The sequence below is a fragment of the Chamaea fasciata genome, unplaced genomic scaffold (genome assembly GCF_029207755.1).
Source record: "Chamaea fasciata isolate MVZ Bird 193981 ecotype frontalis unplaced genomic scaffold, bChaFas1.0.hap1 SCAF_18, whole genome shotgun sequence".
In the NCBI taxonomy this organism is placed as follows: domain Eukaryota; kingdom Metazoa; phylum Chordata; class Aves; order Passeriformes; family Sylviidae; genus Chamaea; species Chamaea fasciata.
The window spans coordinates 7,500,627-7,515,126 of NW_027094103.1; the positions used below are offsets into that span (position 1 = coordinate 7,500,627).

The window sequence follows — 14,500 nt, forward strand, 5'->3', positions numbered from 1 at the left end:
ATCCATCAGGCAGAAGTATGAAAATTATCTCCCTAAAGAATCCACACGGCAAGAGGCTGAGGGATGTGGGTAACACTGCCCCAGGCGGCAGTTTGGGAGGCGAGAGCAACTGAGAGGTGGAAAACAGCATCATCTTTGATAGGCTTCCACAAGGAAAGCCAAGTCAGCTGGACCAGTGCCAGTGAATGACTTCAGGCAAAGACTGGCAGCTGCCAAAGCAATCCTGCTACAGCTCCTGGCACAGGCTGGGTGTCCCAGCAGCCTCCTGCAGAAGCTGAGAGCCACGGCCAGCACTCAGCAAGGACAAGTTCTGCATGAGGAAAGCAACAGCACCTCATGAAAAAGGTATTTATCGTCCTGCCTCAGCCACATGTGACATTGGGATGTCATTTTGTTTGTTTTAAATCAGCTCAGATTTATTCTGGAGTGGCGCAGATGGTTTAGTCATCGTACTGATGAAGTGTGCTAGGAGAAGAATATTGGCTGTCTGCATCAGTTGTTCTTATTTCACACCAATAAAAATACCTGTGATCATCCCCAATATCAGACATGTGGTGCAAGTAGAGGAACAGAGGCTTCAATTAGGTAACAGATCCCAGCCTCTTCTGCGAAGTTAGCAAAAATATCGGGCAGCTAGTGCTTAAATCAAGATGAAGTAAACTTTTAGATGCTTCTTGTCCAAATCCGAAAAGCAACATCCAAAAAGACTGTGGCTTCTTCAGGGTCCTAGCCCCTCCTGCAGCATCCACACTGAACCTGGGAATACACATCTCACAGGACACCCGGAGCATGTCCTGTCTCACAGCTATGAAGTGACGTACAATAAAAACCTCCAGCCAGGGCTCTGAGTTCATTCAAATAGCCCACACTACTCCCATTTTTCAACTTGCTAAAATCACAAGATGCAACAGAAGTGCCCTATCTTGGTACCTTCTCCGAAAGAAATATACAAATAAAACGAAGTGAGAGGAAGGAGGAAGCAAAAGGAGGAATAAGTGCATTGTGGCAACAAATTATATTCAACAGAGAAAAAGATGTAAGTGGTTATAGCTTCCTGTAAATTACTTAAGGTAATTAAATCCCCTTCTCTAAATTACAGACCATTTAGCTCTTCTTTTATAACAATGTAACCAATGACCACCAACAACCTTTTTTATAGCATCTAATGCCACGTAAGTTGTTAGCAATGAAATTTCCTTTTTATTCCTCCCTTTCAAAAGAAGCTGCTGTAATGAGATTCATTCACAGCTACTTACAAACTGTCATCGAGAAGACAGGATCGCCTTGTTTCCCTTTATTCTGCTCCTCTCTGAGGCTATATTTAAGCAAATGTCACCTAAAGTTCTTATCAGTCATCTAAATGCAAGCACAAAAGTTAAAGGTGACCAGCAAGAGTTTTAAAACATGGAGCTTATAACTGGTTTGATTCTCCACAGGCAGAAAGCATCACTTCCTAACACTGCACCAGCATGGCTTAACTATCTTCCTACCACCTGAATTTTCTGACCTGTCTTAGCTTCGAAACAACCAGGAACATCAGGTGCCTGCTCTGACACCCAGGAACAAATCCCCACTCAACAACAGCCCATGGCAGTAAAATGCTGTCCAGGTGAGCCAGCCCTGCCCACCCCAGCACAGGCACACCGAGGAACTGCACTCAGAGGCAGCTGAGACTCTCTGAAACAATCAGGAGAGCTCTATGAAAGCAGGGACAAGTGGGGCACATGGAGCAGCAATACTGCCAAGGGAGGGTCAGCTACAAAAGGGGAAGCCACTGGTCCAGACAAGCAAGCGTTTCACAATTCAGTGAAAAAGACAAAGCCACATTCTCTTACATATCTCACTTCCAGCAGCCAAAACATGATTTACATCACTGTTCAGAAAATAATATTTGCAGTGTAGTGAAATCCAGCATATGCTTCTGTTTCATTCTTCAGCACTACTCTAAAAACAGTTGGACACCTCCAATTCTAATAAGCATGAGCTCTTCAATTTATGTTTCCCTACCAGAACTGCCGAGGGTTTTGAAATACATTTTTTCTGGCCTAAGCAAAGGCCGCCTCCTGTCACAGTTCCCAGAGGGTTTATGGCACTGTTTTGCACTACTCCTGAAGCAGTGTGTTACAGAAATCTGTTATGGAAGCTGTGCTGTAGCTCTCCAAAGGTGGCTGCAATCCCATGATGAAGTTACCTGTGCCACAGCTATAATGCAGACTTTAATGGTCTAATGTTGGTACAGCATTTTAAACAAACTACACACACTGCTAAGTTCTCCCTCTGCTGCAGAGAGGGCTCTGCAGCCATTTCAAGAATCTCGATGAATTCTTGGATAAATTTAGCAAAACCAACATCACTTCTTTGTAATAGCAGGGTTTCATTTGGGAAATAAACATCCACTTTTTATTTACAAAGGATTTTTCCTCCTCCTGCCACTGCTGCGCTATGCCCACTGCCTCCCTCTACTCTGATCCAAAAAACAGAATACCAAGTGCCTAACCGGGACTTAAAGCAGATTTTTAAATTAGTTCCTGACAGCGCAAACAGATTGCTATTGATTGAAAGGAGGCTGATTTTAGGCCCTGGATTAGCAAAGCTAATGCCTGGATGCTGTGTTGCCCATTTCAGCCCTGTGCACCGCTGCTCCCCGGTGGCTTCCCGGGCAGCTGTGCAGCCTCTGCAGCCGCAGATTAGCGAGAGCGAGCGGGGCAGGGCCATCTGTGGCTGCAGGCTCAGCCGGAACAAGGGCTTCCTCCTCCTCCTCCCAAATCCCCGGGGCCAGGACCCTGCTCTGCACCCTCAGCGGGAGCTTTGGAGCCAGCCAGGCTGTTCCTAAATTCAGGAGGGAGCCGCTGTTTGGGAAGGCTGTGCTGGAGCCCAGCAGCACAACGCAGCGAGCCCGGTGACCTCCAGTGCCAGGCGCGTCCTCTCTGCATGGAACCAAAGCTCTGGGGGAAGCCAAACCCTGGCTTTCCCTTCCCTTCCCTTTTTCCCTGCCAGACCAAAGTCTGGCACAGAGGCTTCCCACAGGTAATACCTTATCAGCCCTGCTCTCCTAGCCAGCACAAATGCCTACTTAAAAAAAAAAAAAAATAAAATAAATCGGTGCAAGAGCTTTCATGTTCAAATTGCACGCTCTTGTACTTACAAAGGTAGAAATGGATCCTGCTTTTAAGCAACGTTTTGCTGATTAAAAGAAAACGGACTTTTTTCCCTCTTGCTTTGTTGTTTAGTTTCAAAGAACGCTTAAATAACAATATCTGCTAACAGAAAGGGTAACATCAATTAGAAACAAAAAGAAACTAGTTTGTATAATTTCAGCGTTCAAAAGCAGTGAAATGCAAACACCAAAGCAGCACACACTAAACCAAACCAATCCCCAAAACCCACATTAAAGGCAACCTTTCTTCCTTTTCTTTTTTTTTTCCCCTGTAAGCTGACTGCCTAGAATTCATTGGGTTTTAGTAGCTTAAGATACTGAAGGTAACAGAATAAGTTACTGCTATACCTAGACCCTCTCAGACACAATTCAGCTTCCAAATGCTGCATTATTAAGACACGGAAGAACAGGCATATCTGTGTCCTCTGGCAAAAAAAACAAAGACTCCAAAGGTTATTTCTCAGACTCACTCTCCTGCTGAACCTCAGCAAAGAAAGGGACATTTCAGTCTCTGAGCAGTGCACTCCTAAGCACACACTGCCTCCAGCCCACCAGTGGCTTCAAATCCAAGCACGATAAATACTATTTATCATTATCTGAAAAACACAAGTCAAACTCAAGCAGCTACACGGTCCTATTGCCCAACCGTCAGCACGAGCAATATGATGCCAAAGGAAATTTTCCACAAGATTTCATTATGCAGACGAGTTTCTGTCTTGGGAAAGGCCCCACAGCCTTTCAGTACCACCACCACACACAACTGGGGCCAAGGGTACGTAAAAGGTTTGAAAAGGAGCTATCAATTTTCACCTAGGCATCAGAAGAAACAACGTGCATCCTGGATGGAAAAAATGACTTAGTGTATCACCTTTAGCTCAGCTCAGCAGTAACCCAGAGCACGGCCCTCCTGGGGGGCAGGGAGGGCCTTACATCCATTAATGAATGTTGGATAACGAGATGATGAGCATCACAGAGGAACCACATGAATAGGTAATCAAACTTGTGAATGCAATTTAGCCGTTCCAGTCCGGCAAGAGGCTCGGCAACACGATACATTAAGCACCGGCAGCGCTCAGCAGTTTGGGGAAGGCTGGGGAGTGAATGAGGCTCGGGAATTAGCTGTGCTTTCCCTCCCTCCGGGAAGCTCTGCCGAAGGCACAGAGATGTCACGCCTCCGGAGCGACACGACCGTGTTAACTCCCCTGCCCTCTCCTCCCCGGCTCCAAACCCAGCAGGCTATTTATGAGCACTAAATACGTGCTGCACCACCCTGTTCTCCTCAGCTTCTCCGAGACTCTCCCTCATCTCGGGTGATTTAAACAGTGGGTGAGAAAAGGAAGGAGGAGGTGTAAGACACTAATCTTCGTGACAAATGACTATTTGCAGAACACTGTGTTATTACAGCCGCATTTAACATCTAAATATATTCAACACACCGTGATGCTCCCAAGCTGACTGAACAGAGAGCTTGAGGTTAAGCTAACTGGAAACACCAGCAACTCTTTCCTATTAGCCCCAACTCTTTTCAGGTGATGGTCACTGTACAAAAAGGCCAATGGCTCCTAAAGCCCGGAAAAATAAGGAAAAAAAACCCAAAACCCCAACCTACATCCATGGTGCTCAGACATTCAGAGGAATAAGCAACTCCAAAAATGAAACCAGAGAAGAGAACAACAGCTCAGCTAAGGTTAATCAAAAACTGACTCAAAGTTCAAAGAGTGACTCTCCAAAAACTACGAGAACGACATACGACGCATAAGGGAGCACTATAACTAAGAGGTTTCATCTTAGATGTACCTCTTACTTAATCTAATCAAATTATACACCTGACCCTTTAAATCCTTTAAAGAGGCGATGGGCTGCCATCCCCCACCAGCACTGTCTGCAGGGTGGTGCGGATTCCTTTCCCCCAACCCCTGGGTTAGCTTTGGACACGGCCTTTTCAAAACGCAATGGCTCAACTTGCAAGGAATGCTCCTGTGTTGGAGACAAGCCTTTCAGAGGGGCTGGATTTACTGCAGGCCACTCTGGCTACACCAAAACACACCACGGCTTTGAACACTTTCTCCCTCCTCCACATACCTGAACCTGATGACTGCAAGAGCTTTCGTTGATTCCCCACACTACAACAGCAGTTCCAAGTCAGCACCTTTCCCTGTGTACATGTGTTGAGAGCAGCCCCAAACTCTGCCAGATCTTGGACAACAGGACCTAGACTATCTGAAATGCCTTCTTCTACCTCTGCTTAGTTACAGCAAGAGATAAATGTGTTTGAATGGTTTTTATACACAGTTGGGAGTAATAGGCTGGAAAGGACAGATTGGTTCTTGCAGCCCTCTCCCCATAGCCTGAGGTACAGAACAGCCAAATATTCAGGAGCAATAGCAATCTGGAAGCTTTGTCAAATGGAGTGAAGTATAAATCTAATTTTCTAAACAAAGCAGACAACCTGGCACTGAAATCAGCTTACCACTTTACACCTCTCTACAAGGATTAGCAGAATGCCATAATTATAATGCCCAATTTGATTTATTAGAGGAGGCTGCATAGAAAAGATGACAATTCAGCAGCATTGTGAAGAGAAGGGACGAGAGTAGAAGGAAAGCTTCCAATTGAACAGTAATTTCTAAGCAACATCTCAATATAATTAGCATTAATTACAGTAAGCTATCCAAATTAAGTATAAACCTATGTTTAATAACCCTGAGATGCAAAAATCATCCCCCAAATTCCAGGAAACTTAATATCACAGCCAATTTGTCTAGACAGCTTGGCAGGAAATGCCAAAATTCTAGGTGTGAACTTTGTGGTTCCTAAAAAGAAGTAAAAATTATTGAACTTGTCTATATCATTTGCATAATGAGTTTGAACTAAGAATAGCCTAGTCTACATAGCTTAGATTTTGCTGTTACTTTCATCAACCTTACAGACCTCCAAACTTGTCTGGTTTTCACAACTAGCTAGGATAAAAGGAGGTATTTTAAAAACCTCCCTTTCCAACGAGAAGAATTCTAAGTGTGACATATTTAAAGAGGCACCACGTATTAATGAGTCACTCATCACAGGTTTTCTTTTATACTCTTCGTGCAAGCTCCTCACTCTTTTCAGAGTTAGTTACTTATCCTTATAGGTAAAAAAAAAAAAAAGAAAAAAATAAACAATGGAAGTTGAATTCAGGTTTTTATTAATGTGGCAGCAAATCCCCTATTTAATCACTGATGGCAGCGAAATACTGCTCAGAAGAAATAAGTAAAAACATCCTCATTTTTCAAAGCTGAAATACCAGTAAACTAAATGTTTGGTAAACTAAGGCAGCAAAGTACGAGAGAAATCAGATTCTGCCAGTGCAACAAAATCTCCTGTCCCAGAGGCTTCTATGGAAGTGCCATGAAATCCCTAGTGGACACAACTACGTGAAACTGAATTTTAAACCTCATGTAGAAGACAGCACCGTTAACAACCTTCTCCTCCTGCAGGAAGAGGGAACCTCCCCACTGTCTCACACATCCACAACTATGCAAATCCCTGCGATGCACTGCATTTCCTGCAGCGTAATTTTAGAACTGAAGAAACAACTTTCACCAGACCATGAGAATTTCTAACTTAAAATGTGATGAGTCCTTCTAAATCCCTATGCTGAAACACAAGAGAGTATGTGGTGGAGAAGTTATAGCAGAGGGTTACATGACATAACCTTCACCATCTTTTTAAATGTTAAAGTATTGCAAGTCTGAAAAAAACATTTCCAGTAACTGGACAATTCAGTCTTTGGCTGTCTGGCACACACACAGGATTAGTTTCACGGAACAGAAGGTGGCTTGAGTCAAACAGCTCTTTTTCTACAGGAGAAATGGAGAATAAAAACCACTTTTTCATCTTAGCGTGTTTCTTAACTCCAAACAAATGCCGGAAGGTCAAGTACACCGGTGTTCCCACTGGCCGCCACTTGGCACCCTGTTATGGACAACTGGGAAAGAGTCCACAGAGAGATGCTGCTGTGCCACGGGGATTGCCAACCCATGAATGCACACTGAGTCACTAACAAATCTCCCTGCTGAGCAGCAGTTAAGTGATAAAGAGCCTGCCAGCCACAGCGCCTTTTGTTTGTCACCTGCCACTCCGTACACACTGTGGCTCAGATGGAGTCTCTGGAATAATTCCCTCCAGCATGACAACTCTTCATTCATTAATGCTCTACCACATTCTACAAGGGTACACAGGAAAGACTGCCCAGAGCACAACTTCCTGCAAAATGACTTTCCACTTCTAAAATATTTGAATAGTCTCTCGTCCTCAGTACTGTTTTGGGGGGTAAGTGAAACTCGAGTCACAAGATGGACACAGAAGTTTGCAACTTCCAGGTGCACACTGCCCAGCACAAATCCTCCAAAGGAGGTTATGATCTGATGGATGATTCCTACTTGTGTTCAAGGCCATAAGGGCCACAAATCTACCACATGAACCACCGCACCGTCTCAAAGCTGCAGAACACGAGGGAGGTCTGCTCCTTCCCTTCCTACATTCCTCAGTACACCTGGCTCCCACTTCAGCTTATGGAACCTGCCCTCAGCACAGGATCTGTGCCCTTGGCCACAAGTCTTCTAAGAGGCTTTGTTTTCACCGGCACAGGTTACCAGAGAAGCCGTTTACATGGACAACCTCACCCACCAGCAAGGACAACATTTCACAGCGGCCAACGCCATGGCAGTCGCTTCAGGTGAGAAGTGTTTCCCTACCTGTTTGGACAGCTTCAAGGGGAGTTTCTTCTTCATCCGTTCCTTGCCTCTTTCTGCCTCTCTCTCCGAGCTCCCCGCATCGTTGTTATGGCCATTTTCACTTGGCTCAGCAGATACACAGTTTTCAGATTCTCTAGGTTTCTTGCCTGGATGCCTCTCCCATTTCTCCTTCCGCTCCTGAGGCTTTAGTGACATGTCCTTCTGTAAAGGAGATTAAAAAAAGAGAATGGTGAGTTCTTTGCGGCTACCTTTAAGCATTAAGCTGTATATATATTGAACAAAAACATAAACAAGATCGTATGTATCTTCCAGAGATGACTAAGATGAATAATTAGGCATGCACAAGGCAAACAGTAATTTTAGATTAGATTAGGATGAATATTCTCCAGGCTCTGTGTTTGATTAATTTCAGCGATGCTGGGACTGGGTATGAAAATGAGCTCACTCCGGATGAATTCAGAAACCATACGTAAGGGCACATGAGCAAATCAGCATCCTGAAGGGAAGCCTTAAACAGTTCAACTGAAACAAAGGTGGCTTTTATTTTGCTTCTGATCTGAGAACGAAACGTATCAGACCCCCCTTGGGGCTGACAGTCTCTGATTCACAGCAGCATTCATATGGAGAAAGGCACTTCTAAAGCCCTACCACGAATTCCCCGAGCCAGAGAGATCAATGGGATCCAAACACACAACAGAGGGTGAACACTTCTAAGTGTTAAGTGTCTGCCCTGAACCAGGCTGTAACACACAATCCAAGCACAGTTTAAAAGCAGGTATGTCATGTCATAATGATTAACATTGGAGGTGAGATCAGAGAAGGGAATTACTCCTGCTATCCCTGGCATCTCGGAGGATTGGAAGCTGAACTCCCAGTGCCAATGCACCAAACTCTCTACACACATCATGTGGAAAAGGAGTTGAAATAATATGCCAAATCACTGACATTGGGTCACTGCAGCTAGACACATTTTTACCTTGTGTCTTTTATTAAGTGATCAAGGATAAAAACTGAATTCTCATGGGAATGTTTTGCAGGATATCAACTGCAATTATTTTTTTATGTGAGGTAAATAGATTAGGAAATACCCTAAAAGAACTGCTTACTATGCCAAAATTCAGCCACAGATATTTTTCTAAATGCCTCGCTTTTGACTCAAGCAATTACATGACAGGTATTTGTATCTTACATGAATGGAGATCACAATACAACTGCTCACATCAATGCACACACCTTCAAAACTGCAAAAGAGCTCATGAAAATCATTAGCTCTCTAGTCTCTCAAAAACTGAAGCCCAACAAAAAAAGAAAATTAGGAACTGGAATGAAATGCCCTGCTGATTGCTCCAGATTACTTCCTCCCCCTCTCCTTTAATTAGTGAATTGACTGCCTCAGTGTGCAACATGCTGATGCCACTCCAAATCACTCACTTGTTTAAAGTTACCCTTCCCTGGGAAGTGAGATGATGCACTGGCACTTTAGGGTCACAGACACATTGAAATTAGAACCAAGGCAATAAAATACAGCTGTTTCCTACTCCAGCCCAGGCTCCCAGACAATCAGCCAGCACCAACCTCTGTACACCTGGCACAGGAGTCCTGTGGGGCTGGAGGCTCCTCTTGGAGCACACACACAGATATATCTAGTTGTAAAAACCCCAAATATCCAACTATTCCACCAAAATTAAAATAACCAGCACTGTCTTGGAGGCACAGAACACACCAGAGCATAGCTCAGCTTGCCAAGTCCATTACTAGGGGAAGAGCAAGGAAAATACGTGTCTGGCATAATTCTCTATGAATGATAAAGGAATACAAGCCAGTGCCTAGCTGCTCAGTTTGGTTTTTAGGTTAAACACAACACCTTAAAGCAGCAGTTCAAGATGCCAGTTGAAGAAGGTCATATTATGCTGTTTACTGGGAAGCTACTGAGATAAAAATCAAAATGCTAATCTTCAGTAACTAATCAAAACCATGTCACGTGGAAATGGTATCTGCTAACTGACATTCAGCAAAACATTAGAAATAGGAATCACCACAAACGTGCACTTCTTCACAAAGCCAGATGCAGCTTGTGATGTGACAGCAGGTGCAAGGAAGATGCTGCACGAGGTGACATGGACCCCTGATGGGGGAGAAAGGAGGTTGGGGCAGGGGGATGCCACCACCTGAGAGCACCAGCAAATCATGCAGTCCTGGCTTGAGGGGCAATATTCACTTCTAAGGATGCCTTCGAAGCCAGTAAATTACCATTTTGGTTTAAACTCTGTCTGGTTTCACATGACGGCTGGGCCTCTGTTAATGCGTTAGGGAAAGTCTTCCCTTGGTAGCCACAGCACATTCACTGCAGGTTTTCAGATGACTATTCCTTTCACCACAGAACTTTTATTTTTTGAATCCTACAAAATTCCCCACTTCGAAATGCAGCTTTTCATCCTTATTTTGTCTGCAGATTTAAGGCTTGCCTCATGGCTGAGCTACTAGCAAAATTAATTCATGAAATACAGTTATACCTGGATCAAAGCCAAAGAAATAATTCATTCACTTGTAGTGCCATCCAAGAATCTCAAGCACTTTCCAAACAGCCGTGAATTAAGCCCCAAAGCTGAGGCTGCTCCTGCCTCCAGCAGGGCCACAGTGGAGGGAGACCTGGGGCAGCCACAGGGACAAAGCCACGTTTGTGTGACAAGAAAACCTACCCCAGAGTCCCTTTTTCTCCCTTGCTTCAGCAGAGGACACAGCTCACAGGACGTTTTCCTGGGAAGGCAGGACATTGAACTCAGCATGTCCCTGCTGACAGAGGGTGACAGCAGGGTGTTCTCCAGGCTGCTAAATGCAGACCTCTGCAGCCTCAGGCACAGAGCAGGAGGGGGCTAATGGGGTTTCTGTTCTTGCTCCTTTGTTTCCTTTCTATCTGCTCTACTAAAAGAGCCTCCCAGTGATTGCTCTTTTACTAAAGTTTATGACCTCCAAGTTGGGGACCTCACTTAGCACAAGAGCTTACTATTTTTGGATGTGCATCTGTGCTTGTGCACAGGCAATTGCTGGAAAATTTAAGCACATCCGGAATCAACAGTACATCACGAGAGTGGACGTTTATTGATGCACCTTGACCGACTTCAATCCAGAAATCCCAGCCCGCAGGTGAGCCCGGCCTCCTGACAAACTGCCCCACTGGAGCCTTCCCCCCAGGCAAGACCAGAGCAGCAGATTATTTTCACCCTCTGTACATCAGATAAAACCTGGAGATTCACACAGTGAAAGTCAACATGTCTTCACATCATCCTTGTGGTTTCCCAACCCAGGAGTCTGCAGACCTGACCATCTTTGCTGACACAGGTCCAACAAACCCCCTCCTCCAGGGAAGCCTGGTGGATCCAGGCCCATCCTCTCTTCTCGGTTCCAGAAACGAAACTGCTAAATCTTGCTCCAGAATATAGAAAACTGTTTTGTTCCTTACTACTCATTGCTTCCAGGACTGTCTCCTACCTGTCCTCACTTCAGAATTTCTCTGACACCTTCCAGGGCAGGCCACAGCCTCTCCATCTGCAGGCCCTTGTCTGTCTGGGCTGCAGATGGAGTGCAGATGGTTCTAATTGGCTGCGTGGTTACAGATAAGGAAGAATTAGGCCTTTCTTCAGAGCCTCTTTCCTGGCAGTTACTCCATGAAACACACAGATCCTATCTCCCTATTTGTTTATTTGGATGTACGGACACCAAAGAACACTCCATCTGAAAATGGGATTGTGGCACCTCCTCCAGCTCTCCCTGGAATACCTCACACACCAGCAGCTGGGAAGATTCACTGACAGAGACCCTGGCAAAGGCTGGCAACCCAAGCATGTAAACCAGGCTCTGCAACAGATTTGGGGAGTCCAAAGTAAAAACCTTTGTGATTTTTCTTCCATCACTATTCAGCCCAAGCTAGTTATGCAACTGCACCTCTGCCTGCAGCAGATCTGGCATGAACCCTTAAATCACTTGGAACACTCCTTCCTGAAAAGCCATTTTTCTTCTCTCACCAAGGCACAGCTGCAATCTCCAAAGCTATTCAAGGTACATACTGCTCAGTTTAAAAGTAAAGCTGGGAATAATGTGGGTGCACAGCCCTGGAATGAGACTGTTCTTACCCGTAAAATGCCACAGCAAGAGACTTCTGCACAATGGACTCCACGTTTTCTGTTTGATCAGGAAATAATGATCAGCCCTGGAGGAGCCTGGCACAAGCTCACATCCCACAGCCATCCGCTGGCTGGAGTTATCACTGCCTGTTTGCTCAGCCCAGCTCAAACTCAGCCTTAATCCTCTGAATTTACCCAGCTCTGAGATCTCAGAAAGCATACAGGGGAAAGCTGTGGTTGTAAATACCTTTCATACACAGGGAACACTTAAAGAACCTGAAGAAAACGTCCAAAATCCACACACAGCTAGATGAAAACCCTCGAGTACGCTGCTGGGATGCAGAGGGTAAAAATAACACCTACAGATAACAAAGTAACTATCCTTAGCCCTCGAGCACCAGTTGGAAATGCAGCCCTGGTGCAAAATCAAGTCCATTACAAGCCCCCATCCCCAGGGCCCATCGGACACTGCCAGGCTCAGCCAAGAACTGGTTACACTCCATTCCTGCCACTGCCTCTGCCAGCTTCAGATTACACGGGCTGATTTCCCAGAAGGGAAACAGCCTCCAGCTTCTCTCTCCACAGCTCTTCACTGCAGCACTTATTCCTTAAGTTGGGCAATGTGAAATATCCTACTGAACATCAAATAGGAGAAGGATTCACACAAAGGAAATAAAAACCACTGCTGCCTCTGAAACTGACCCTGCTTGTCCATGTTTCTGCCTCCAGCCTCTCTCAAAAAATTGCAATGGAAAAGCCCCTGAGGATCTGAGCACCATCTATCCTCAGATCAACTTTATCATGCAATTAGCAGCAGGGTTGTCAAACGTGTTTAATAGTTCAGGGAGAGATCCTGGCTCAGAAAGGACCTGAAACAGATTCATTTTTAATAGGTTAATTTTTAAATATTCCTGTTGACCTGATACTCAGTTTACAGAACAGCACCACAGAAACAATTGCTGACAATGTTCTCGTGCTCTCTAAGCAGAGAAAGCACATTACAAATAGAGAACCACTACTAACACAAACCTACCGTCCATTCATTTGCATAAAGGGGACACAGGAGACAGCAATTCAAATGGAAAGATAATATGGCAGATAAACATGAGAAATGTACATGAAAGACTAACTTTAAAGCATGGGTTTGAAGACAGGCCTGCAGAGAGAGAGAGAGAGCACTGCAAGAACAGGAGCCAGCACAAGAAGAGACGAGTACCCAACAGGCAAATGAAATTAGGTGAAAAATAAGGAAAGAGAAAAGGGATAAAAAAGAACCACTGAAGGGCATCAGGTAGGAGCACACCAAGGTGACTGAATTTGAACTCAGCAGGGTGAACAAGCAGCAAACACAACTGGAGACCTGGACAATGAGCAGGAGCAGATTAAACAGTGGGAGAGGGGAGAAGCTTGAGCTCAGCTCTGGAGAGGCGTGGGGCAGAGTTTGCTGGCAGTGAGGGCAGCCAGGGGCAGGCGTGTGGAATGGGGGCTGGCCCACAGCTCGGCACTGGAAGCCCCCCACGGCAGGAGGCCAGCCCGGATTCACTCTCCCAGAGCCCAGGGCACACTTCGGGAAGCTGTCTGCTGGCATGTCCAGCCAGACAGCTCAGTTTCCACTGATGGGGAAGTTCTCACTTCTCCTGTAATACAACACACACTTGTTTGTTTTACTTCCCAGCCCTCTCTTCTCCCCCGCTGCGAACTTCACTGCAAGCATAACTCAAGCCCCCCAGCCTCCCAGCCAAAGACACTAAAGCTGTCTCAAAAGGCAGAAACAAGAGTCTAGATTTGAAGTGACTTTCTTGCTTTGACCCGACGTTCAAGCAGCGCAATCAATATCAATTAAAATGATTGCAAATGAAATCCTTGCTTGTTTAACCTTGGACTGCAATTCTCCTTTCACAGCTGACATATTCCAGATGAGTTCGGGTCCTGCTTTTTAAAATGCATCACATTTGCTCTGACCCTGTCACACGTTTAGCTCAAGAATAAGATGACTTTTTGACAAGACAGATCTGGAAATGTTAAGACATTTGAAGCTGACACTGGTTTGCAGGTTTATGATACATGATTTAACTTAAAAATACAAGTGGATGAACCAAGAAACTTACTGTAATTGAAACACTCAAATTTATTACCAGAGGCTACGTTCCTGTCACCTATGAACATCTAAAGAGCAAGCTGCCATACTCTGCTGAACGCCCACTTGTTATGTCTCCCAAGAATTAAGACCTTTGCTTCTAGGACCTCAAAGACACAGTACCAAGCAGAGAAAGCTCGGACAAATGTTACTTCAACAAAACATAGTCAAAAATTACAAAAAGGAAGGTCAGCTCACTATCCTTTTATGTGAAAAACACTGAAATGCGCTTCAATCCACATTGAATTTACAAGGCTTTGACTGCTCCTTTTGCTTGCGCTACACCTGAATAAATAATGATATGATGCTGTAAATAATGATATGGTGCTGAGCAGTAATTGTTTTTAAA

At 44.9% G+C, this 14,500-nt stretch overlaps 1 protein-coding gene across 20 annotated transcripts in view; it reads right to left on the reverse strand.

Moving 5' to 3' along the window:
* Window positions 1-14,500, reverse strand: part of FBRSL1 (fibrosin like 1) — a 503,666-nt gene that overhangs the window by 359,832 nt on the left and 129,334 nt on the right. For 19 of the 20 annotated variants that reach the window (XM_066199921.1, XM_066199919.1, XM_066199914.1 and 16 more), the window contains exon 2: window positions 7,894-8,094. In XM_066199921.1, the coding sequence (XP_066056018.1) occupies window positions 7,894-8,094 (201 nt within the window). The remainder of the gene's footprint in view (window positions 1-7,893; window positions 8,095-14,500) is intronic. The other variant, XM_066199928.1, reaches the window with a different exon arrangement.